The following is a 25,950-nucleotide window of genomic DNA, read 5'->3' on the forward strand; positions in this document are numbered from 1 at the left end:
CAAACCTTTTTTTTTTCAAACATTTTTTTTTAAAAAGCCACAGATGTTTTTTTTTTTCTTTTTTCTACAGAAAGCAAAGAAAGCTCTGTACATCAACAAGCATCAACGGAATTCCTCGTGATCAGCTGTAAAGTAAACAACTCTGCTGCTTGAATTCATATCATCTCTGAAGCAAAAAAATAAAATAAAAAGAACATTTAAAAAAAAAAACAAGACCAGCTGCCTGCCGCTTTCCTAGGACACTACGTTACACAAACAGCTTTTGATATTTAAAACACAAGATATGTAAGAAATGTACTTTTTTAAAAATTGTGAAAAAGTGCAATACAGGTTCAACTGTTTACAACTCAATAGATCATTTCCCAAATGGATTCTGATCCGTTTTCGCTCCCTCTTTGTTGTCGATCTTGTTTCTATCCGTAGGTTTTGAAAATCTCTTACAGTTACACTGACATTCATGATGATGTACATTTAAGAGAAACATGGTATTCACAAAAGTAGAGCAAATTACTGTGATTGCAAATGACAAATTTCTTTGGGTAAGAGGGTCATGAAAAACTAGTTTCTGAGCTGACTTTTTTTTTTTCCTTTTTACATTGGATTTGTACGGAGCCCAGAAGTGACAACAGAAAAAAAATGGATGAAAAAAAACTTGAAATCTTGAGTTTCAAAGTTTCCAAAAAAATATGAAAAAAAACCTTGATATCTCTAGTTTCAAAGTCGAGATCTCGAGTTTCCAAACAACGATGAAAAAAAAAAATTTTCGTCTCAATTTTGAAACTCTCGATTTTTTAATATATTTTCTTGGAAACTCAAGATCTCCAGTTTGAAACTCGAGATTTCAAGTTTTTATTCCATCAATCTTATTTTTTTTCTCATGTCACTTCCAGGCCTCCGTAGATTTGTGTATAGAACAAGCTTCTTCTTTTTTTTTCTTCATACAAAAATCACCATGTTTAAAAATAAACAAAAAGTTCTGGGAGTCCCATTCAAAAGGCCAACATCTTTGCATTGTATAAGATTTGTAAAAAGAACTCGGGCGCCAGGCTTTTGAGTGAAAAATGACAAGAAAATAATGATAAAAAGAAAAAAAAAACAGCAAACGCGCTCTGCTGTTGGGGAGATGCATGTGTGGTACAGCAGTACATATGTCAAACCAAATATTGGTTCATGGTAATGAGACACACACACATCTGATTTCACTTTTCATATAAAAGATAACTTGCCTGTTGCATGTTTGACTGATACCATGTGATGTTTTTTTTTCCCTGTTTTTGGAGTGGTGGGGGGGGGGGGGGTCAATGCCCTGAGTCCTAGATTACCCCAGACCACTGAGGAGAAACTGTCATCGTCCCCGCAGAACAATACAGAAGCTGTCATGGCAGCAAGTAAAGAGCGACATCCCATGAAAAGGCCAAGTTGTCCCTACCGTACAACACACAAACACATTGGTAAGGCTTTTAAAAAGGAGCTCCCATAACAAACAAAACATTTTAAAAAGGAAACATTTTAATGTACAACAAGGGCAACACAATGTCAGAAAAGAATGTACTGTAGAAACACATCAGGTTTCTTAAACTCCTGCTGATATGAAAAACAAAATGAGCTTCAGGACTCATTTAAAATCCCACTTTCATTCCAAATAATAATAATAATAACAACAATAATGATGAAACAATAAAAGGATGAGGCAGTTAAAAAAAAAAAGAAAGAAGGACAACATATGTACACGTTTATAAGGATATGTATGTAAAAAAATATTATAATAACATAGTAAATATTAAAAAGTCATGGCACAACATATGACACGTGGGGGTAGAAACAGAAATTGACCATGATTGTGGATGATGGAGGCTTTTAAAAGGATGTCCATATCGCTGTAACGGCCCGATAGTCATACGAAATGCACAAAGAAAACACGGATCGAACAAACACTGCGTGTAGATGGCGCTGCAGGGGCCACCGACATCAAAAACCAACATGTTTTTTTTTTTACTTTCTCCATTTTGACTTAGACTTAGACATTTGAATTCACCTCGAGTGAGCACTCGCCACAACGACCTACCATACGTGTTTTTGCTGAGGACAAAAAAAAATTCACAATCTTCCGGTTGAAAGTTCATCGTCTCTGAGAATGGTTCTTCATAAAAAGATGTGTCTCACTTTGTTTTTCCCACTCATGGCAATCTCCTGAGACTGAGCTATGTAAGCCAAAAAAGTTTTTTTTTAATTATTTCAGTCTGGAGTTTTGTTTCCTCTGGAAAGGGAGATGTGAGAGTTTTTTTTTGGGCACAAGAAGCCATGTTGTGTCCACCAGCCACTGGCTCAAAAGGTTTGGATGTGTTTGTTTGACTGAGTGTGTGTGTGCGTGTGCATGACGCAGTGGAAGTGTGTGTGTGTGTGTGTGTGTGTGTGAGTCCAGCTGTGTGTGTGTGTGTGTGCATGCTCATGGCGCTGTGGTTATGGCGTTTAGGTCCTTCATCAGGCCCTCGAGGTGGGCCATCTCCTCGGTCAGCTCGTCAGGCTCGTAGTTCTGAGGGAGAGGAACAGGGTTACTGCGGGGGGCGGGGGAAGGGCAGGGGGGGAGGCTGGCAAGCACCTGAAGGGTAAAAGGGAGGAGAGAGAAAAAAGAGGAAAAAAACGAGAGGAGGAGAGGGTCAGTCAGGGAACTTCGCAAGAGGAAAGGAGGAGTGAAGATGATCGGGGGTGCGGCAAGCTGGGTGACGGTCAAAGGAACTGAAGTAACGTAAAATGACAAAGACGAGAAAAGGCGTCAGACAAAAGCAAAACATAAACAAGCGTGATCGGCAGGCAATGGAAGATTAGGACATAAAGTGTGATTTTTTTGTTGTTTTTAAATCAATGAATTGATCAAACGCAGCAGACAACAAATAAAGACGGGTATGGAGTTGGAAAGAATAAAAAGAGAGAAAGAGCAAATACAAAATGTGGTTAAAACCAATGTGCAGTTCAAAGTAGCTGTATAATCCAGTGGCTAAAAACAGTGATATGGATATGAAAGGAATGTGTGACTTGGTTTAATATTATAAAATATAAGACTGAATATATAATAGTGCTGTCCAACAGGTTGACGCGCGTTAATGCATGACACTGACCGAAAAAAGACGCATATGACGCCATGTTTACGTGCCGCGACACTGGAGTCCAGGCACCGTTTACCAGTTAGCTTTGTTAGCGCGCCTACAGTGGAGCGGTCTGTTTATTAAACGGAAAGAGCAGCGCTACAAATAACCAGCATACCTGTGTACTGCGTACGTGTGCCTCTGTTTTTAAAGTTTAGCGTTACTTTAGAGACTCATTTTAACAATCCGGAGTCACGTAAACATGACGTCACTCGCTTCTTTTTCCGGTCAGTCGCCATGGAAACGCGCTGTGCGTTACCGTTGACGTTGTTAAATGCCAATGACGTGCTAACGTTTGACAGCACTAATATACAATAAATATTAAATAAACAGACTGCCAGTGGGGGGCACTAGACTCACGCTGTCTACATCTTCGAGCATCTTGCTGGTCTCTGGCACATCAGGAGCATTGGGAACATTGACTATCATCGGTGTTCGTGTCCTTCCCAGTGTTCCGATGGAGGCTGTTTTAACAACGTGGGGGTGACTGGGAAGTCCTGTGAAGAAGATATGCAACAGTCAGTGAAGGCAATTAAAACAGAACACATATTAGGTGCTTACTAACATGCATATAAGTCACATACTAGCCCTTTATTAGTAATCATTAACTACGTATCAACACCTTATTCTACCTCTATTACGACATTAATTAACATTTTTCCTACATAAGTTGTTAATACATGCTTAATATTTACTAATAAAGGGCTAGTATGCTACTTATGTATATGTTAGTAAGCACCTAGTTAATGGTGAATATGTGTTCCCTAATCTAAAGTGTCCTGTTCAGACTTAAGATCTGATCTTAATTGAATAGCATTATTTATGACCTGGTATTAACCTGCACCCTGAATGAGTCTCCTGTGACCACCTGTGATTGGATCTCAGGTCTACAACAGTGGCTGACTGTATATAATGTGCACACAGTACCAACACCAGGGACACCAGGGAACTAGGTTCACTTGGAGAAATAGGGTATAATATGAGTCCTTTTAAACTTACATACTACAGCTTTAGTCACAGGTCTGAATGTAGCCTAAGTGTGTGTTGTAGAAGAGTTTCTCCTCACCAGTCTGAGTAAGCAGTGGAGTGCTGGGCAGAGCAGGTGACTCGTACGATGGATGGCTGGTCGCGGGGATCGCCGGCACTGCGAAGCTTTTGAGCGGGTGGGCGTGGGCGTGCGGGTGCGCTGAGCGGAGTGGGGGCAGGTTGCTGGAGTAGCTGGGCTCCTCCTCTGTGGTGGTGGAGCCGTGGTAGCTTCCCTCAGGGTCAGCCATGATCTCCGAGGGGCAAGAGACCTGGGAGGAGGCGGTGGCTGGAGGGAGGGGTTCTGAGATGGGAGTGTTTCTCACGGACTCTGGAGACGGGGTTGGATGGAAGGAGATGATGAGTCTTCCAGATTTTGATTGTAAATGCTCGGAAGCACCGGACCAGTTTCTTTACACCTTTATACAGATCTAATCCCAGAGTTTATTATGCAAGTAGGGCTGAAACAATTCGTCGATTACTAAATTACGTGTAGAAGGTCAGGATGAAGAAAAAAATGACTTTATGACCATGATCCAAACGCAACAGGAAGGCTGCCATCTTAAATTGATCGGCCATTTTTGGGCGTTTTTGCACTAACGCTACAGAAGTTCAGTTTGTGTTTTCTCAAGAATTAAAACCAGTTTCTGTGATTTTACAGCTTCTATAATTGGGAAACCAATTAAAACTGAACCACTTTGGTTTGTGGACAAAACAAGACATTTTATGGACCAAACGATTACTCGAGAATCAAATGACAGATAAATCGATTATGAAAAAAATATTTAGTTGCAGCCCTACACGTAAGGAACTCTGTTGTTCTAACTTGCCATACATCACATGTATTATTACTACATTATATATTAATAAAAGAAAGAAGTAAAAATAAAGGGAGAGTTGCAAATAATCACTTCCGAAGGCCCGGGAGGTCGGAGAATAGGGATTAGTAGCTAAAATATGAATGCAACAAGATGGCAGCAGCATGTGGATGAATGAGCAAATGATAAATCAATGAATGGGCATGAGTCGGTCCCTGTCCTGCTTGTGCTTCAGCCGTACAGCAGGGGGCAGCGTCTCACCTGTAGAATCCACCCTGTCAAAATGGGAGATGGGGGTGGCGCATGCGTGAGGCCGCGGGTGCCCGCTACCCTGGTGGTAAAGGTAGCTTCGTGTTGGCGACGCCAAGCTGCCCATGTGATAATGGTGGTGATGGTTATCGAGGGAATGGATGGGGTGAGCACTAATCACAGCTGTGAATGGAAGTGGACATGGATACACACACAAGATGAGATGATTAACCATCAGCAACAAAGTGGATGTTAATTAGATATAAAAATACATATATTTGGATGTTTTTCTGACCAAATATCGGTCATTGTGGATTATGAAAAGGTCATATTTCAGTATCTGTTGCTCATTCTCTCACTCACAGAAACACACACTTACGCTGAGGTGGCTGTGTGTCAAAAGGCATCATCATTTTAGGCCTCATCCCTCGGCGGCCTGCTAGTGTAGACATGCTGTCCTCTGACTCGTGGCCTAAAAGGTATGATGGAAACCAGCCAATCAGATTAGAGGTGCTACTCTGCGGTGTTTTGTTTTGTGAGCGATCCATCTTAACGATCTTTCAATGTTCAGATAAGTCTCGGTTTGGATTAAATTTCCACCAAATACCGATGTCGGGCTCATATTATTGTTATTATTAATTTTTAAACTAATTATGCTGAGAAAATTCACTGTACTTGAATCTGTGACAGCTTTTGCTTGCATCGCTGCAATTATGACAGGCAATGGGCACCGTGCATGAAAAGCATGAAATGTTTTTGCATGATGTTCAAAACAACACGGCAGACGAGGACTGACTTATGAAACAACAAAAACATGATCTCAAATTCATCTTAAGGCTCAGCCAATCATGCTCCTGAAAGAAAAGCAGAGGTTATTAGTTCACTTCCTGAGCTTAATAAACTTTTCTTAGTCGTCACACTTTCGAAACGTAATTTCCTTCAAAGTCAAACTCAGGAAGTGTGCTCAGTGTTATAATGGATGTGAGCTCAATGGCAACGAGTGTGTGTGACATTTCACTTTGATCTCGCTCTTATAACATCAAACATGAAGTCTCGTCCTTCGGGCAACACTGACCACGGTAGGAGTTGCGCCTCGGCTGTAAGTGGGGATTGCCGTCCAGGCCGCTGTCAGCCGGCGTGATGTCCTGTGAGCTGCGGGGTATGGGAGTTTCTGTCATTACAGGGTTGGGCTCTGGCGACTTATCAATGGGTTTGAGTTCCAGCCTCTCGTGGTGAATCCAAAGATCGGGAGGCTTCAGGTCTTTGGAGTTTCCTTTGTATTTGTGGGAGCCGTTAGTGGACTTGGAGGCAGCTCGTTTTCTGCGGAGGGAAAACACGGTGAAAGTCTGGCCTCATTCAGTAAAACAGCGTCACAATCAAAATGATGACAGCTGTGGGTGAGAGTCTTACTTCTTCTGGTGGGACGTGGTGCGCCGCGTGCACAGGAAGGCGCCGACCACCACCACTATGATGGTGAACGCTCCCACTGAGATGATGATGATAATGACCAGGATGTGATTTTCACTGTTGCTTCCCACACCTGATTTACCTCAAGAGGAGAAAGACTAGGATTAGAACTCGTCATTCACGATTAGAACTTGTCATTGTCTAATGCTTTATCCTCATACAATGGGGCGAGGGGAGCTGGAGCCAATCCCAGTGGACATTGGGTAAAAGGCGGGGCACAACGTACAAAGACACACAACCATCCATCCATCCATGTACAATCCAGAGTGTCCCATAAACCTCTGAATGTGTTTGAGGAAATTGGAGAACCAGAAGATATCAAGGACCAATGTGTGGAATTTAGTGCCATCTAGTGGTGAGGTTGCAGCTTACAACCAACTGAAAATCTCAGCAATGGGTCCTTCATTTATGGTGATGTTAAACTGGAGCTGAAATTATTTTTAATCGATGACTAAATGAATCGTCAGCTATTTTGATATTCGGTTTGAAGCTTTTTTCATGATTAAAAAAAAAAAAAAAAAATTCTGATTGTTTTAGCTTCTTAAATGTGAATATTTTCTTTGTTTCTTTGCTCCACATAACAAAGAAATCGTTCCAACGGAATAATTTTGGTTTGTGGACAACGTTTTTTAACATTTTCTGACATTTTATGGACCAAACGATTATTCGAGTAAATAATCGACAGATTAATGGATTATGAAAAGCACTGGGTACCAAAAAAAAAGTAAGTTGTCTATGTCTTTTCAACTGAATTAGGACCATTTTGCACCGTTGAATCCGTTTTTCAGGTCAGGTTTTAATGCTAATTTGATTTAGAAAAATCCAATCTTCTGACTAAATTGATTACATTTTTGTGACATTATCAGTTGATTTTCGTTAATATTTCTCATCCAAAAAAGGTTTTAGGAGAAAAAAAAAGTTTTCTTAAAGATTCCTGTGATACCAGATACGTTGTATTCAGTGCAGATGTAGCAGAATACGTCTCATTGCTTATATTTGCAAGATCTTCTTGTCGAAGCCATTTCATTCACTTGAAATATATATAAAAAACAATTAGCCATAAGTTGGCACATGAAAAATCTTCAGAATTTGTTTATTGCAAGAAATATAAAAGAATTTTGCATCATATGACGTGAAAAAACATGTAAAAAAACTAATATGTAGCTCTGTTCAGAAAGTTGACCTGATTGAGCAAAACCAATGTGATCTTTGGATTCAGCACATCAAATGATCGTTAGTTGCAGCTCTATGTTAATCTCATGAAAATAGTTGTGGATATTCATTTCCAACTGGATCAATAAATCCTCCAGTGGAAACTAAGTAAGAGAGGCACACCAAACACAAATAATCAAGAAATATGGAGCCAAAAAGTTGAAAAAGCACTGTCAGAGAAAGGGGACAGCATCATCTTCATCCCTGCTGTAGAGTCTGACTGACAGGATGACAGCAGAACAGGACAGTTGAAGAAAAAAACAAAGTCTTACCAACTGAAGTTCCAGAGTCTGGTGGCTGTTGGTTGCCTGAAAGCCCAGGCTTTGATGGAAGATTTGAGGCTGATAAGAAAGAAAGAACAAGGGAGAGGAAAAACAGAACGTTCTGATGAAATGAAGTGTTTTTATGGCCTCAAACCTACATGAGATTCATCACAATTCCAAAAAAGTACTCAAACACATGCTGCTTTTGCCGTTCATGCAGCCCGAGTTTGTTTCAGCCCAAAAGATGGCAATCTTTGGAAAGAGAGATACACAGGGAGCAGAGCCAGCAGTGAAAGATTAAGTGTGGAGGGGAAGTTTACCTTGGTCATTAGCCATTTTGTCAGAGGACTCAGCTTAACAGGCCAAAGGAGAGCAGGGAGGGAGAGACAATAAAAACCAAAAAAACAGGTTAGCTGAAAAGAGCAGCGAGGGAGACCGAAATAAAGCAAGAGATGTGCATTATGAGGCAAAACGAGAGAAACTGTGAGAAAAAACAAAGAGCAAGAATGGACCTCGGACAGCCAAGATGACATTAAGAGCAAAGCATCGAATAAAAAGTCCACAACACAAATCCCAAAATGTTGAAAAAAATAAATAAATCACACAAAAAAACAACCTTAAAAAGCAGAATAAGGTGTGGAAATATCACTCTATTGAACATAAAGCATAGTTTTTCTTTCACATTGTTCCTTAACAGATGAACTTCGTTTGGGAAACATCGGTTTCAGATCTTTAGAAGGATCTTTGTTCGAAGGAAAACATAAATCCTTGGAAACACGTCGTCAAATTCATTTGTGACCTAATGTAATCAGGATATTTGCTTTTTTAGAGATTGTGTGAGAGATAAGACTTCATTAACTCGCTCTCTAACTGCTACATATTTTGGGTCCACAACCCATAATTAGATAAATTACTATTTTTTTAGAAACAAAAACATGAGCTAGAATTCGTGACGACACATTTTCCCACTTTCTTTTGGGTCTTTTTTGGGCCGACTGTGGAAACTTACTCTTTGGAGTGCGAAAGTTGACAGCATCAGACATGGGGCCCATGCCTTTTGAGTTGCGGGCCTGGATTTTGAAGTAGTAGGTGGTGTCCAGCGTCAGGTCCTGGATCTGATGGGTCAGACGGTTGCCCACCACTGGTTCTATAACCCAGTCGTGGACCTCAGCATTCACATCTGTACTGTAGTAGATAATATAGCCTAAAACAAAGAAGGACATGGTCATTTTTTAGGTGTAAGTCAATTCCCCTGCCTTCAGTAGAGAAGTGTCACACAACAGTTCAAATGCAGTTCAAATGCAGTGAAACCTGAAATTGTACTTTTACCAGTTTAAGTTAAATGAACACGAGATCCTGAGACTCACCGGTGATCTTTCCATTGGCCTCGGAGGGAGGCTGCCAGTTCACGATGATGGTGCGAGGTTTGTTCTCTTTGCTCACGACGGTCACATCTTTTGGGGAAGAGCTGGGAACTGCAGAGGCGATTGAGACGACACAGTCGTCGTCGTTCAGGTCAAAATGTCACATCATTTACTTTACATTTAACAACATGGCAACATCTACGACCAACCTTTTCTGCACAGTGTCTGTAAACATTACTAGAGTTTATATTGTCTGTTTTCCCATTGAGCTCAACAGCAATTTATAGTGTATTTATTGTGTGTATAGATATGTATATCTGTATACATAATATGTATACAGATATACATATCTATATATAGATATATACCCATATATTATATGGGTATATATACGAGTGTGTGTATATATAACCATATATGTATGCGTATACAGTATATGTATATATACATATATACACACACATACACATATACACACATACATATACATACACATATGGGTGTATATATGTGTGTGTATATATATACACATATATGTATGTGTATACAGTATATATGTGTGTATATATACATATATACAGATACATACATGTGTATATATATACACACACATATGTGGGTATATATACACACACATACACACATATATGTGTATATATATATATACACACACATATATATATACACCAACATTACACATACATACATACATATATTTATATATATATATATACACATATACGTATACATATATATACATATACATATATATATACACTCACATATATATATACATATATACATATATTCACCTAAAAACACCTGAAAAATACCTGAAAATCAGGAGAAAACTTAAATAACTGGTACAGAACCTGTTTACATCCTTGTATGACCAAATGTTTATAACATGAATATACATCTGACCAACACACTTTAAAGAAATTGATGTAAGAAAGATGTAAACATCATCAACAACATGTAGAAATTATGTCATCAGCCATCGCTGAAGAGTGGGGGAGCAGTTAAACGTCCCACTCCTGTAAATCTTGATCCAATACTGCACACACAGAAGTAGTTTCACAGAAAATGAGTTTTTAGGTTTGTTGTGAAACTTTGTGCTCAGCAATTACACCTTACTGATTCTATGCAGCTTGCAAAGTTTAGTATCCATTAGGTGCACACTGGTGCAGAAATCATAACCAATAACAAGGGCAGTGTACTGTATATTCTCAGTATGTTCTCTATACTGTAGGGCTTTGAGAAGGACTTTATATTGCTATGGTAACAGTGCTATGGATTTTTTTTCTAACACAGCATTTACAAGATTTAGATTCATAAGAGACAAGGTGGCAATAGTTTTTTTTTTTACTGTTATCTTTCTGAGAAGAAAAAGTGAAACAAAAGTGGAATGAAATGCATTTTATTCTCAGCTTGAATCCATGAAGGAATCAGGTCTTAGTTTAACACTTAATAATAATTAGAATTGTTGTTAATATTATTTCCAAATGGATTAAGATTTGCATGATTTTTTTTGCGTGTACGCCGTGTTAATCCAAAGCAGTGCTATTCTTTGACAATCCCCCCAATCTCCCAAATTTCACTTGAATTAAACGTTTGATTCCTACTGGTCTCAAAGGTTGTGCCCTGTGCGGTCATGCTCCACGTGCTGATGCGCCGGCCTTTGGTCACCATGACGGAGAACTCGTACAGCGTGTTGGGCTTCAGACCTGTCACCATGTAGTTCAGGCTGGTGGTGTTGGCCACCTGCACACACACACACACACACACGGAAAAAAAACATTTGTGTTTGATTATATTCACTGAACACTCAAGAGATGATCAGTTTTATGACTTCACTAGATTAATTACCAGTGTTAAACACAGTATGAGACATTGGTTTTTATCTATGACCTGTTTATTTGTGTTGTTTTTATATTTTCTACAGTACGTTTTATTGTTTGTTCTTAGGTCATCTGTATGTATGGATGTATGTAAGTGCTTAATAAATAAAGTTGGATTGGATTTAATCGAGACACCCTGTAAAAGCCCTTTAAAGGCCAAAATGTCCCTACAAAGATAGGTTTGTACAACTGTTTGGGGTAACACTTTAGATTAGGGAACACATATTCACCATTAACTAGGTGCTTACTAACATGCATATAAGTAGCATACTAGCCCTTTATTAGTATATATTAAGCACATATTAACACCTTATGTAGGAAAAATCTTAATTTGTGTCATAATAGAGGTAGAATAAAGTTATGTAGAATAAGTTGTAAGATGTGATTAATGATTAACGACGGCTAGTATGCTACTTATATATCGTTAACCTAATAGCATAGTTACCTAAATCATATTTGAACGTTTTCGGAAAACAATAATTTTTTATTTTTTTTTAGCAAGCACATTGGTAAAGTTAGGCAGATATCACAATTACCAAAAAACTGACTTAGGCAATTATGCTATTAGGCTAATGATACGTTAGTAAGCACCAAGTTAATGGTATGTGTTCCCTAATCTAAAGTGTGGCACTTTTTTGGACCTCACAAAGCTTGAACCCTAAGCATAACCAGTTAATACCAAACTCTAACCTTAATCTGACCACAATTAAAATCTTTAGCCTAGACTTCAGAAGTTAGGTTCTGCCGCATGACCAGGTTTTGGTCTCTGATATAATTTGTCTGTATAAACAATCTTGACTTGACCCGTAAACTGTTACCAACCCTACGTAGGACAACATCGAGACATTAACGGTTAAATTTATGAGGAGAATCAACTCAAAACTCAAGGAATGAAAAAAGAATTATTGCTCGGTTACAGCCTTCAGCTGCCACTGTGCCAAGAAGCTGTTGTGGGAATACTTTATTATACATCTTCACAATACCCTTATAGTTTACAGGTATCAATATATCTGTGGTAAGTGTCGCCCTGCAGACGCAGTGAACCGCACATAAATCATTCTGTATTAAATGAAGGATACAGTTTAATCAGATTGAAATGATTTGAGGTTTATTTTTACTGAACTGCACTCGCTTGTAAAGACGTTAGCTGAGCTGAGAAGTGCTGAGGCAAACGAGTGAACTTCAGCAGCACAATATCTCATCTATCTATCACAAAAAACACTTTCTTTGAAGGTCGAGTACACAAATAAGACATTATAATGCATTTATAATGCTTCATCATACATGGTGTATAATCATGTATAAGATCTTATACCAAGGTTTGTGGACATAACATATTATAAATTAATGTTTTATACCCCCGTACTAAAGTGACAGAAGTCCTGGGTCTCATTTGATTTTGATTTTACATGAACAAAGTGGTTTATGGAGTGGATATACAGTAGGTCAATATAAATTATAATGTCTTATGCATGTACTCCTAATGCATTATAAACTAGACCTTTAGGGTGTTACCCTAAACTTCAGCTGGAGAAATAAGCCCGACAAATCCACCAGAATTGAACAAAGACACGTCAAACAAGGCCCTCTTACCTTCATTTTGGTGTTGGCAGGGATGTTGGTCTTCCATCGCACCGTGTAGTAGCGGTTGTCGGTGATCCTTTGATTTTTGGGCAGCGAGTTGTCGGCCCAGGTGACCTTGATGGTGTCATAGCTCAGCACAGAGGCCTGAACACCCACGGGTGGCATCATGGGAGAGGGGTCTGGTACTGGGGTGTATGAAGCATGGAAGAGTTCATACAGGTCAACATCGGGGTCAATGGGGTCTGCGAGTAAGGCAGTAAACCCGCACGCATGCACACAAATTAAAATGACCAAAATTAAAACATGAAGAGAAATGTGGCATGGTGGATCGGACAGTGATGTCAACAACAGCGTGCAGGGAGAAAAAGGAGAAAATAAGGTTAATGAGTTAAAATGAAAGACAATGAAAGGGGGAGAAGGAGGAAGTGCAACATGGAAGGGATTGGGAAGGGTGAAAAGAAAGAGAGAGAAGATTCTATTAGAAATACAGACACTGACCTCTACAATCAGATGCATCTACAGACTCAGTTGCTACATAGAATATATAATACAATAAAGTGGTGTTCTATAAATAAACTACCGCAGCAATACAGACAGGGAGAGAGAGAAGAAGACTCTACTCATTAGAAACACCGAATATAGTGAATGTGAATACAGTGAAAGCAGATACAAATCCTACAGTCAAAAATAAGTGTTAAATTACATTTTTCTGAAACATCAACAGCAGATCTTTAACATAAAAGTAAAGAAAAGAATTTAAAAAAACAGTGAATGCATTGAAACACCGTGGCGGTAAACACTGTGACTTTGACAATGTAAGCCGCGTCCTTCAAAACTCATAGAAAGAACATTGAGGCTTTAAAGCGTCGAATCGTGCAGGCAGAAGAGAGGAAGAAGAAAGGTCACGGACGAGTTGTGTGAGATGTAAACACGCCACTTCAGTTCTGAGGCTCAAACGATGCTTTGTTGCAAGTACACACGCTATCATCCATCCATTTTCTACCGCTTTATCCTCCAGAGGAGGGTCACGGGGAATCATCGAAATAATCCTCTGACAGGGACAAGGGTTCACCGTTAATCTGGATTTATCAATGCTGTACAGGTATGTGAACGTTCAATATGTTTTTTAATGGAAATAAAACTGTTGAAATATGAATACTTTTCTGTGAGTGGAATAACTCTACCCTCAGTAGAAACACTTCTGAATAATGATTTCCAATGATGGCTGACTGGAGCCAACCTGAGCTGACACGGGGCGAAAGACTGGGGGTACAAGGGGTACCCTGGTCAGATCACCAGTCCATCGCAGAGCCGACGGACAGAGTGGAACTACCATTCACTCTCAAACTAACCCATTTAGATCGTCCAATTAACCTCTGCATGATTTTGGACTGTGGGAGGAAACCCGGAGAAAACCCATGCACACACCAACACAGACGGGGAGAACATAAGTAATCTATTCAGAAATGAAGCAGTGGACGGATTCAATCAGTGCTATTCATCTTGAAGCGCCTCAGACAAAGCTTAGTCCAGCACTTAAATATGATTGATGGAGTTTCGAATGTTGTATAACAACAACGTGTGGATTAATTATATTTATCAAGAGGGACTGTGTGCTTACTGTGCAAAGTGTTCACCTATAGCACCACACTAAGCTATAGGAGTGTGTGTGTTTGTATGTGTTGTTTTCACAAGCTGTTTCTGCGCAGCACACTGATGAATAAATGTTTAAAGATGGCCGCCTGACCACTGGTTTAACTGTGGCTGCTGCTGCTTGTGTCCTTGGTTGAGATCCGAGAGAAGAAAAGGCTTTGGGTCAGTCGCCCTCGATGACACTCCTCCTCAACCACTTGTTGATCCTCCACTCTTCTCTCTGCTCATCTCCATTTGACACTTTTTTGTGCAGAGCTGCCCTCATTATACTCCCAAAAAGTGAGCCTGTGTGTGTGTGTGTGTGTGTGTGTGTGTGTGTGATGAAGATCCAAGCATTCATGTGGTTGTGGAGAGGCAGTGAGGTTTGCGGAGTCGTGCACGCAGTCTTTCTTTCTTTATGCGGCTCGGAAGAACACAGTTCCCAGTATTTACAAGGAGAACACATTGCAGCAAAGAGGCTGATTTGTCTTTGTAACATTTTTAACAGATGAAATAAAACCTGTCTTTACAAATCCAGCTAAGCACTCTCTCAACCTAAGTTCACAAAGTTTTTTTTTGTTTTTTTTCCAAAAGTAAAAGTACTATGTAGGTCAGCTCGTCTTTTTAATCCCGACTTTAACAAACTGGCAGGAAGGGAACTCGCCCCCGAGGTTTCAGCAGCAGACTATGGTGGTGGGCTTTGGTTCTGCTTTGAGAGGAAACGTTTGGATCTGACGAAGGGTTGCCAAAGCCACCACGGGGGGTCTGCGTGTGTGCAGCGGCAGTGCACGTGCATCTGTGCGCATGTGTGTGCAAAGCTGTGAAAAAGAGAGAGCATCACAGATAGAGGCGAACAGTATGACATCGCGCGGGTGCGTGCATGCACTCAGTCTGCCACCCCCCCCCCGAAGCATGTTGACGTGATTCATGTCATCCAGCATCCCCACCCCGCTCAGCCTTAGCGTTTGCAACAGCGCTACAGTGGAGACAAACTGGAGTGATCAAGGCGGAGTGTGGAGGTGGAAGGCTGACTGTGAGAGGAGGCAGGTGGGGCCCCCACTCTGGGACACTGCGGGGAGCATGGACTGATTTGTCTTCTGACACTGTCACAGAAACTATGTGAACTCATCTCACATGCAGTCTAAGTGGCAGTCTTTCACATTTAAAAAAAATCATTTGTCAGCCAAACACCAGATGGGGACACGCGTTCTACATCTAATTGTTCACAGGGTTGTGATCTGAGGCTAAAGGAATTATGGATTGTGTGTGGGCGGCTGCCGGGCTGCATTATCCATGTTCTCTTGACTAATGCAGCAATGCCATTTTATTTCCGGTGCGCATACAGCACATGACAAAAATAACTGCATCCCTGAGACAGGGGAAAAAAATAATCTAGTACAAATCCAATTTGGACTTAAATGAGCAACAACTGTGGACAAATGACTAAAACGGGAACATTAGGCTGAAAGTGAATCCATATCACGATATAGTTTCATTAATTTGTCCGTTACGGACCGTGGTTTCATGGCGCTGTGTCTCATGTATTTGGAAAAATGCAATAAAAACATGTCCAATGTTTATGTTTCGCTGTTGAAAATGTAACACGTCATCGCTCGGTTGCTGAAACAACCATTTCTAAATCAACTCAACATTTTTCCATAGCTTTACTGTTGTATAGTGCTGGGCACGCTAACGGCGCTAAGGTTAAAGCACGTTAACGCATGACGACTGACCGGAAAAAGACCCGCGTGACGTCACGTTTACGTGCCGTGGCACCAGAGTCCAGGCAACCGTTTACCAGTTAGCTCCGTTAGCTCCTTTAGCGCGCCTACAGTTGAACTGGAGCGGTCTGTTTATTAAACGAAAAGAGCAGCGCTACAATTAACCAGCTTACCCTGTGCACTGCTAAGTGTGCCTCTGTTTTTAAAAGTTTAACGTAACTTTACAGACACACGTTAGTTGTTAACCGCCGCTAACGTGCCCAGCATGTGCTTCTAGCATGTCTTATATTTTGTGAATCCATATCACGATATACTTTGATTAATTTGTCCGTTACGGACCATGGTTTCATGGCGTTGTGTCTCATGTATTTGGAAAAATGCAATAAAAACATGTCCAATGTTTATGTTTCGCTGTTGGAAATGTAACACGTCATCGCTCGTTTGCTGAACAAACCATTTCTAAATCAACTCAACATTTTTCCTAAAACTTTACTGTTGTATAGTGCTGAGCACGCTAACGGAGGTTAACGGTGCTAACGTTAACTACCGCACTTTAACGAATGACACTCTTCCATGGCGACGGACCGACGGAAAAGGACGCAAATGACGTCATGTTTACGTGCCACGGCACCGGAGTCCAGGCGCCGTTTACCAGTTAGCTGCGTTAGCTCTTTTAGCGACGTTAGCGCGTCTACAGTCGAACTGGAGCGGTCTGTTTATTAAACGAAAAGAGCAGCGCTACAAATAACCAGCGTACCTGTGTACTGCGTATGTGTGCCTCTGTTTTTAAAGGTCAGTGTTACTTTAGAGACTAATTTTAACGTAACCATGACGTCACACGTTAGCTAACGTGCCCAGCATGTCTTATATTTTGGAGCCATGGTTATAATCAGCTGTGCACTGCTATGACTCAAGTGTTGCTCAATCAGCTTTAATCAAACATGCAGATACTCTCTCTCTGATCTTCTTAATTCATTCTGCTATATCCTGCCTTTGGCCTCTCTGTATATTTGATGAGCACACGACGACCCCGCCTGATTACATTATACTCCGTCTCCAATACTTTTTTTTGTGTGCATCGTTTCATGTTTGGATATTCGTTCCATGGACACACGAGGAGCTCTTCCTCATCAATGTGGTAATCTAATGGCGACATTTAAACATTTAAAAAGAAACCTGAAAAGCAAGAGTTAATTGCTCCAGTGACACATTATCGTCCAGACCACTCTGTATGATAATAATGACAGGTTAGAGAAGGCAAATGTAAGTTATATATATATTGAGAGTAGTGTATATTCTATGATAATGTATGCGGTTTCTGTTATGTGTGAGCTTAAGAGATAACAAATAATAGTGTTTGAGTTTCGGTGTCAATGAGACCGCTGATTTCTCACTTTGCAGCGCCTCATACAGTAGTATAGTATAAATTGACGTTTTCAGGTCAGAATGGACTGGGAGTAAAAATGCTTGTATGTTTGTAGTTTGTACCTGACTGTGGTCTGGTGATGGCGCTCTCGTACACAGGAATCCCCTCACCCACATTGTTGAAGGCCTTCAGTGTGATCACGTAGTGGGAGCTGGCGTCTGTGAGGTAAAGAGGAGAGGAGTGAGTGATGGGAGAGAGAGAGAGAGAGAGAAGTGGATCTAATCAAGCACAAGCTCTTGAGACTCTTGACTCTTAATTGCAATATTAGCCAGAGTGAGTATTTGAATACAATCCTCGCTCTTGCTGTGATTGTAATGGATGTTTCAATTAAACATTTATAGATATTTTGCAACAATTCCTGCCCTAAATCTCTTCGTTTTTTCCAAACATTATTTTTTCAAATCGATCGTTCCACTTTCAGATCCCTTACTGAGGCTTTCATTATTGGTGAAGGATTTATTGAATTACGACATGAGAAAAAAAAAGACTCCATATTAGAGTTGGAGGGAAAAAAACCTATAAAAAGCTTTGTTGTATTTTTTGAAGAAAGAGAACCATTTTATGAAATCAAAACTTAATCTTCATGAATTCTTTTTTTTTTAAGTAGGAAAATAACCAAAGCAAATGTACTTTGTTCAAAAACCAGGATGTTCATTTACTGTGTCCCCATTAAGCCAAAGTGTGTGATTAGTGTCTCAGGCCTGTGGTGGAGAAGATCTCATTAATTCTCTAAATACTCAGTATGGCATCCAGATGAATTGCCTCACAGTGTTCATGTGTGTGTATCTGTGTACGTTTGCTTGTGAGTAATTAAAATGTTTTTATTATAATTATATAATAGTTGATTTAAAATAGTGCAGAGTTACATAAATCGCATTGATATGTTTAAATAAGACAACAATGGGATGTTTGGGTCCAACATGAAGAGTTGAATCGAGCTAAGGCCATAGTCTGACTAAGACAAACAGTCGGACAACTTGCTCTATATATTCTATTGATTGGCCGTGTACGTCTGACTCCGCCTCCGTAGGCTGCGCTGTAGCGAGATGGATCGTGCTGTGGTGTCTTGATGTTTCGTACCTGCTGTACATGTTAATCACGATACAAATGTTTTTGTCTGAAGAAAGACGCTGCTGCGTTGTCTCCTTCTACCTCTGGGTAAAAGACCAGGGAGGACATTTTGGTGCATGTGTGGAACTCCAAGTTTGACTCCAGTCTGACTAAGCATGCATGCCGTAATCGGACTATGAATCACATTATCCAGCTATGTTAGTCCCACTTAGACTACACTGTGAGAAATAAAAGTGCTAAGTAGAACCATATAAGGTTCTTCAGCTTGTCCTCATAGGAGAACCCTTCTTGGCTCCTTTTTATAAAGCTTTCACCTGGAACCCTTTTGGAGGGTTCCACCAAGAACCATTTTAAAACCCTTTATTCAGGAAAGGGGTTTTAAAGGGTTCTCTGGATCAAAATGGTTCTTACTGGAAACATTAGTGTTGCCAAGAACCCTTCGGGAAAGGGTTTTTCAAAAGCAAATGGTTCCAGGTAGAACCTCAGCCCTTGTAGAAGGACTATGAATAACATTATCCAGGTATGTTAGTCCGACTAAGTCTAGTTGATTTTAGAATCGATTCTGAATTATTGTCTTAGTCTGACTAAAATTGCATTTTTGACTGATATAGACTGTAATCATACAGCAGGGTATCTGAAGGTTTCAGCAAGTCAAATTTACGACATTTTAAGACATTTTTAATGCCACCTTGAATGAAATTTAAGACTGAAAACACTATAAATATAGGCGATAGTTGGGCGATCGTGCTATACTACAACCCAAGCATAGCATGTGCATCTGGCCTCGAAAACAGAAGTCGTCCAGGCAACTCTCGATAAATTTGCACTTACCCATAGTCGCAGACGAGCTAGCAAGCATGCAAGTCCTGCCCTCAAAAATTTGAGACCTTTGAGTAATGTATTGAAGACCAGCATTTAGAGATACATGAATCTAAGACTTTTTAGGGATGTGCGGACAGCCTGTACAGTGTCATCATAAAACTGATCAAAGTACAAATAAACATCCAGTAAACACAGAATTGAGAACAAAACATATAACAAACAGCAGCTGCGTTCTCACCAAGGTTCTCGATGGTGTAGTAGCGCTGCTTGTAATCGACTTTGATCGTTTGAGCGTGAGGGCTGCCGATGCCGTAGCCGATGGAGTAACCGCGCACCACGATGTCCTGGTTCTCTGGCGGCGTCCAGCTCACGACGATACTGTTGACCAGAGGCCGGACATGGAGGGAGCTGGGCTGGTCTGGTACGCGTGATTCTGGTGAGGAAAAAACCCTAATCTTAGTTCTATAAATCGGACAATCAGTTGATTCAATGCAGATGAGGACTGGAGACATAATCTCAAAAAGAGAGGCCGGTTTGATTCTTCTTACCATCCAGGTCGCTCTCAAACGTCTCTGCACTGGTCCAGTCAGTGGCAGGTCCTGTGCCGTTCACTGTCATGGCAGACACGCGGAAGGAGTATTCGGTCCCACGATCTAGACCTGAACGTGCAACACAAGTGGGTCAGATTCAGATCTGAGAGAATTTTCATGCAGCTGAGGCTGAACCAAATCTAAACCAGCAATAAAAATCATTCCATTATGGCCTCAATAGACTGTAGTTTAGAATGTACTGGTGCACTCCGCTCATTTAAAATGTTCAGCAGGCCTTGGCACAGTTTAAGGACAAAAGGACAACGTGTCTCAGGACGACCAGTGAATGTTTCTGTTTCAATGAACTTTCTTCTACACTTTTTTTATTTTTTTAAAGTATAACACTGAGGGGCGAACATTCGGATTCGATTTCCATTCATATTTTAAAGCTTCCGAAAGAGCTGATTCACTGCTGGGTGCCTGCTTTGGTATTTACAAAAAGAGGAGAATGCCTGCTGACAAATGATGTATTGCTGTATTAATTTGCTGTTACATTTTTCATCTTCGTCACAATGTCCCATTTGCAAGCGACGTACTAATCCTGTAGTCTTCTCTCTCTCACTGCAACCACTATTGTGGGTCACCCTTGGGGGTTTGCGTGTGAAGCCTGTCTAACCGTGCGTGCCTCCAAGGCTACAACATCTCCTTCTAAACGCTTTTGAACCAACAAACATCCCCCTGTTCCACCCCCCAGAAGGTTCTCCAAAAATCAACTTTTAAGTGTGTATTCCCTTTGATGCAGCACTCAGCGTGAGGCTGGGCCACTTAAAAGTTGCTGAGACAACATCTAATATTAATCACCGCTGCTGTGTCTCCGGGGATATTGTGCATAGTTTGGTGGCATCGGCGGTTAATGTCATGGTACAGTTAGATCTGTGGCTCAACCTCAGGTGAAATTCAGCTAAATCAACAGACCTTCTGCCGAACCAACTCGGACTCGTCTTTAGTCTAAAACTCAAGGTTTAGACGTAACTGTTGGTGTCTCAGATTAAGTCAACAGAGATTAAATGGAGTCGGATAGCATTAAGTCTCCGATGCAGATTAAATATAAAGCATCAAAAGGAATATTACATTTAACTAAACACAAATTAGTATTCCTTCCGGAGCCGTCACTTCAAACGTGCAACTTTGCATGATTTTTGTTGTAGTTGTGGATGTTATAATTATGTCTCTGTTTGGTCTTTGTGAGCAGAAATGATGTAACATTATTGTACACCACGTCCTTTATCTGTAAACGGGCTCAAGCTAAACTATCAGACCTGACTGAGGGAGCTATTTACAGCGGCAACACAGAGGCTAGAAGGATTTATCCCATCAAACTGATGAAAAACTGTGTTTTTTTGGGCAGTGGAATTCACTTCTGAAACATTTTGTGGGTGCTTCAATCATACGCCATCCTGTTTGAAACATCTCACTTTAAAGGAGTCATACTACACCCTATTTCTCCAAGTGAACCTAGTTCCCTGGTGTCCTAATGAACATGTCTGTGACATGCTTTGGTCAAAATACCTTAAGGATGAAGCACCACAGCAGTTCAGTCACCCTGCCAAAACAGCCCTGTGAGGAACGCTCGCTTTTGAGTGCCTGTCTCTTTCAATGCAAATGAGACACAGGAAACTACTTCAGCTAACAGCAGTTAGCATTTGGAAAAGCCATCATTTGCCGACTGCAGCCGGCACATTGCCGACATATATAAAATGTGTTCACTGGACACGTAAATCCTCTGAGGCTGGAAGTTTGTGGAGAACTCTGTGCTGCACTGTGGAGCCAAGAATAGAACACTTTGCAAACTTCCACTCTTCTGGATACTATTGCAGTAGTAACTATTCCAGGACTGTCTCACTGTGGCGTAGCAATGAGCGCGGAAGTCAACATTGCATGTTTTATCTCCTGTACTTAGACTGAGGAGGACCACAAAAACATGAGTGAGTCATCTTTTGACACACTTTGTCTACTCATAGGGCCTCCAGAGTCCCAAATATATTATTTATGTATTATTTTGCTATATTACTTATCGAATATAATTAATTTTGATTACTATAGAGGAGGAGGGCCTAGTATAAGCTATAAATGCTTTATCCCTCCTCCTGCACCTGTTTTTAGCGATTGTGTATCGCATTATATATTATGTATTAAAATGATTAAAAAGTTGATTTTGCATAATATGTCCACTTTAACAGCGCAGTTTTGCTGTCACGGCCATCTTCCTTTTCATAAAACAAATCACTTCCGGTGTGCAGCATGGACATGTCACAGGGCAACACGAGATCTGAACACTGCTATATAGAGCAACACAAATCAAGTTGTGTGGAGCTTCATCAGAACTCATTTGACAGTGGTTTGAAAGTTTTAATGATATGACATATACTTATATTTAAAAGTTAGGCATTACAGATTCAACATGGCCTTCTACATCCTATCAAGAAAAGGATTCAAACCCTACATTCTGCTTTGTGTCTTAACATTTATGCGTCACATAAATGCCAATATTCTTATTCTGAAGCCAAAAAAACGTAATAAATAATGAATATTTCATGGTCCTTTTCTCACAGCAATCTAGTTTTGCCATCGATTGATCAAACCATTATCTTTAGCCACTTATCTCTGTAGCATACGCTGTATATTGGCTGAGGTCCACAGTTTATCACAGTGAGTCCACATTACTCACAGACAAAAACAAACACCAGGAGCAGAGTGAAACTTGACCACAGATGTTGGCTCGAGATACATTTAAAAATGGAACTTAATTCCAAGTGTGTGGTCGATGTCTGCTGAATCCAGACCTAGACGCTGGCTGGACCAAACATTCTGGGTCTGAACGTGACCGCTTTACAGCTTTTCTCCACCTACTCCAACTATAACAAATGCATCACATTTACACCCACTTCAATCATTGGGAAGGCTTTCTGGGAAACTGCAATGAAAGTCACTGGGGTACATTTTGATTAAAAAAAATAAAAAATAAATAAAATAGTTAGATATAGTGAACATCTCATTACCATCAATGAGCTTGATGAGCTGGGTGCCTCCGGTGGTTTCAGCTGCCTCACTCCTCCGTGACCCTTTCCGGTATCGGATCTTGTAGCCTGTGATCTCCCCATTCTGGCCGTTAAGGGGAGGAGGCTGCCAGCGAAGCATGATACTCTGAAGGATTAAACACATTATCATCAGTCGAATGAAACAAAACATGAGCTTTAGCATGTAGGTGAGACGACCTGCTCCCTTTAAAGGTGGTATCATGGTTTATTCACATGTACTTACACGTTGGATTAACTGTTCTGTCTTACCTGGCCCACTCTTCAACCTGACAGTGGTGAAAAAGTGAGGACTCCACAGAATCCATCATGAGTGGGTGTGCATGTATGTACACTACCAGTCAAAAGTTTGAGGCCACTTAGAAATGTCCTTATTTTTGAAGGAAAAACACTTTTTTTCAACAAATATTGCATTTGTTGAAAAACCTTGAGTGTCTTGAAAGGCACCTTCAAATATAATGCATTATTATTATTATAATAATTATTAATAAATTATTGAGGAATACACTCTATACATTGTTAATGTGGTAAACGACTATTCTGAGGCCCATTTCCAGTGTTCTAATGGTACATTGTGTTTGCTAATGGCGTTAGAAGGCTAGAAAACCCTTGAAAACCCTTGTGCAATGATGTTAGCACAGCTGAAAACAGTTTTACTGGTTCTTTGACCAATGCAATATTATTATGTTGAATAAAAATGATTATTTATAATCTTGTCAATGTCTTGACTATATTTTCTATTCATTTTGCAACTCTTTTGATGAATGAAAGTGTGACTTTTAAAGGTAAACACCCAAAAAATATAGGCGACCCCAAACTTTTGAACTGCAGTGTAAACATGAAGTGTGGATGTGTGTACTTTTATTTGTATTATATTGTGTGGTCCAAAAACAGGTTTTAGGGTTAGGGTTAGAATTGGGTTTAGGGTAGGGCACGGGTTAACCCTTAAGGCACTGAGTTGTGATGGGGGTAAGGAATGCATTGTGTCAATGATATGTCCTCACTGAGCTATAAAAACAAGTATGCTGGTTAAGTTGAGGATTAAGATTAGAAACTGAGGTTAGGTTAAAGTTAGGCATTAAGTGGTTATTGTTCAAGTTCGGAATAACTAGGCTTTTGTTTAGTGTGTCGAAATGACTGGAAGGCAATGTGTCCTAAGAAGAATAGCTGTGCAAACCTGTGCGTGTGTGTGTGTGTGTGTATTTAAAGAGATGGGTAGGAGGTATCTCAGCATGGGAGAGGAGTTAATTAATGCTTCCCACTGTCACACTGAAGCACAAAAGCCTGAATACATGTACATGTTTAAGGTACACGCTCACAAACACGTGCACACACACTTCCCCCAGCTGAGTCGGGGGAATTGCCCAAATTAAATTTGTGTTAAGTGTGTTCAATTATTTCCATTTTTCTTATTACATTATGAGCCCCAACTTGTTATGTATGTGTTGCCTTTCTCCCCTCCATTTCCTTAATCATGAAAACTTGTTTAATTTGCTTTTGGAAAATCACCAGGGAATGTGAGAAGCCAGATGCCAAAAGGAGAAACTGAGATCATGTGGAGAGAAAAAAAACAAAAGAAAGGAAAGGAAAGATTTTCAAGTTGCCTGGCAGGTAAAAGATACGACGGCGTGCATGACAAGACTCAAAGAGGAGTCGGGATATGAAATGCATGTTCATTAGCTTTGTTTCCAGTTCCATTTGACTGAGCTCATCAAGCAGCTAATTACATAAACGCTTTGTTATCTATATACTAGGACCAGAATTATTGAATTCATGTCTGTTTACATTCAGAATTACCCCATTGACAACAAAGACAACAACAAAACTACTTTCATAAAAAGGATGGCCAGATGTTTGCTTCATCATTTTGATTTGGTTTGTCTGGGGTGTGAACGGGGAGGGACAGCTGGACGCAGTCCGTCCATTCACAACACAATCCTGTGCTTCCCAGAGTGAGACCTCTCCATTTTACTCCTCATATTAGCACCAGAGTGGGTTCCCCCCCCCCCCCCGCAACAAATCCCGCAGCATGTGCGGCCAGTTCTCACTCAAGCTGGGAGTGTGTGATAGGATTGTGTCCTCTGCTTTAACAGTTCTCGCTCGGTCTGTATTGACAAGTAAAGAGGGGAAAAAAAAAAAAAGCTGGCGGCTGTTTTAATTGTCCACATACACCCCGGGGTTCTCCATATCCTCCTTGCTTCGGTGTTTGCACTTGCCCGTTTCACATGTCACGAGTGAGGATCATCTTTTATGAAATTTAATCCCTCATCCGGGTAGAAACGAACAATAAACACGGCCTTCAGCTCCGCGTTTGAAGATCAAATGGCTAAAGCGATGTGCAGCTGAACCCAGATTCTGGAAGTGTGTTCAGAAGCTTGTTATGAAGCCACCGCAGCAGCCTTTAATAACCAAGAGCAACACACCAAAGCTATGTTAAGTTTGATTGTAATTACACTTAAAAAAAATAAAAAATAAGTGTGAAACACCAGGGGTCATCGTATTGCAATTATCTCAAAGAGAACAACAAGAAAAACAAAACTAATTATCATGGATCTATTTTATTTATCCTGAGGGTAATGACTGTTACTAATGTACCTTTTAATTTATGTTTCGCAATATTGACTGATAT

General features: G+C 40.4%; 1 protein-coding gene across 1 annotated transcript in view; it reads right to left on the reverse strand.

Annotated features, from left to right (window-relative positions):
* Nucleotides 1–2,446: 2,446 nt before the first annotated feature.
* Nucleotides 2,447–25,950, reverse strand: part of neo1a (neogenin 1a) — a gene marked incomplete at its 3' end in the record, with an annotated part of 195,544 nt that continues 172,040 nt past the window's right edge. The window contains exons 13-29 of the mRNA XM_083900502.1: nucleotides 23,286–23,430; nucleotides 20,245–20,355; nucleotides 19,935–20,129; nucleotides 17,866–17,961; nucleotides 13,034–13,266; nucleotides 11,165–11,303; nucleotides 9,543–9,650; nucleotides 9,185–9,379; nucleotides 8,496–8,528; nucleotides 8,185–8,253; nucleotides 6,644–6,782; nucleotides 6,309–6,553; nucleotides 5,613–5,705; nucleotides 5,246–5,416; nucleotides 4,210–4,497; nucleotides 3,504–3,640; nucleotides 2,447–2,599 (exon numbers count right to left, since the gene is read on the reverse strand). Coding sequence (XP_083756628.1) covers nucleotides 2,447–2,599; nucleotides 3,504–3,640; nucleotides 4,210–4,497; nucleotides 5,246–5,416; nucleotides 5,613–5,705; nucleotides 6,309–6,553; nucleotides 6,644–6,782; nucleotides 8,185–8,253; nucleotides 8,496–8,528; nucleotides 9,185–9,379; nucleotides 9,543–9,650; nucleotides 11,165–11,303; nucleotides 13,034–13,266; nucleotides 17,866–17,961; nucleotides 19,935–20,129; nucleotides 20,245–20,355; nucleotides 23,286–23,430 — 2,550 coding nt within the window. The remainder of the gene's footprint in view (nucleotides 2,600–3,503; nucleotides 3,641–4,209; nucleotides 4,498–5,245; nucleotides 5,417–5,612; nucleotides 5,706–6,308; nucleotides 6,554–6,643; nucleotides 6,783–8,184; nucleotides 8,254–8,495; nucleotides 8,529–9,184; nucleotides 9,380–9,542; nucleotides 9,651–11,164; nucleotides 11,304–13,033; nucleotides 13,267–17,865; nucleotides 17,962–19,934; nucleotides 20,130–20,244; nucleotides 20,356–23,285; nucleotides 23,431–25,950) is intronic.

Source organism: Microchirus variegatus (assembly GCF_963457635.1).
Source record: "Microchirus variegatus genome assembly, chromosome: 14".
Lineage (NCBI taxonomy): Eukaryota > Metazoa > Chordata > Actinopteri > Pleuronectiformes > Soleidae > Microchirus > Microchirus variegatus.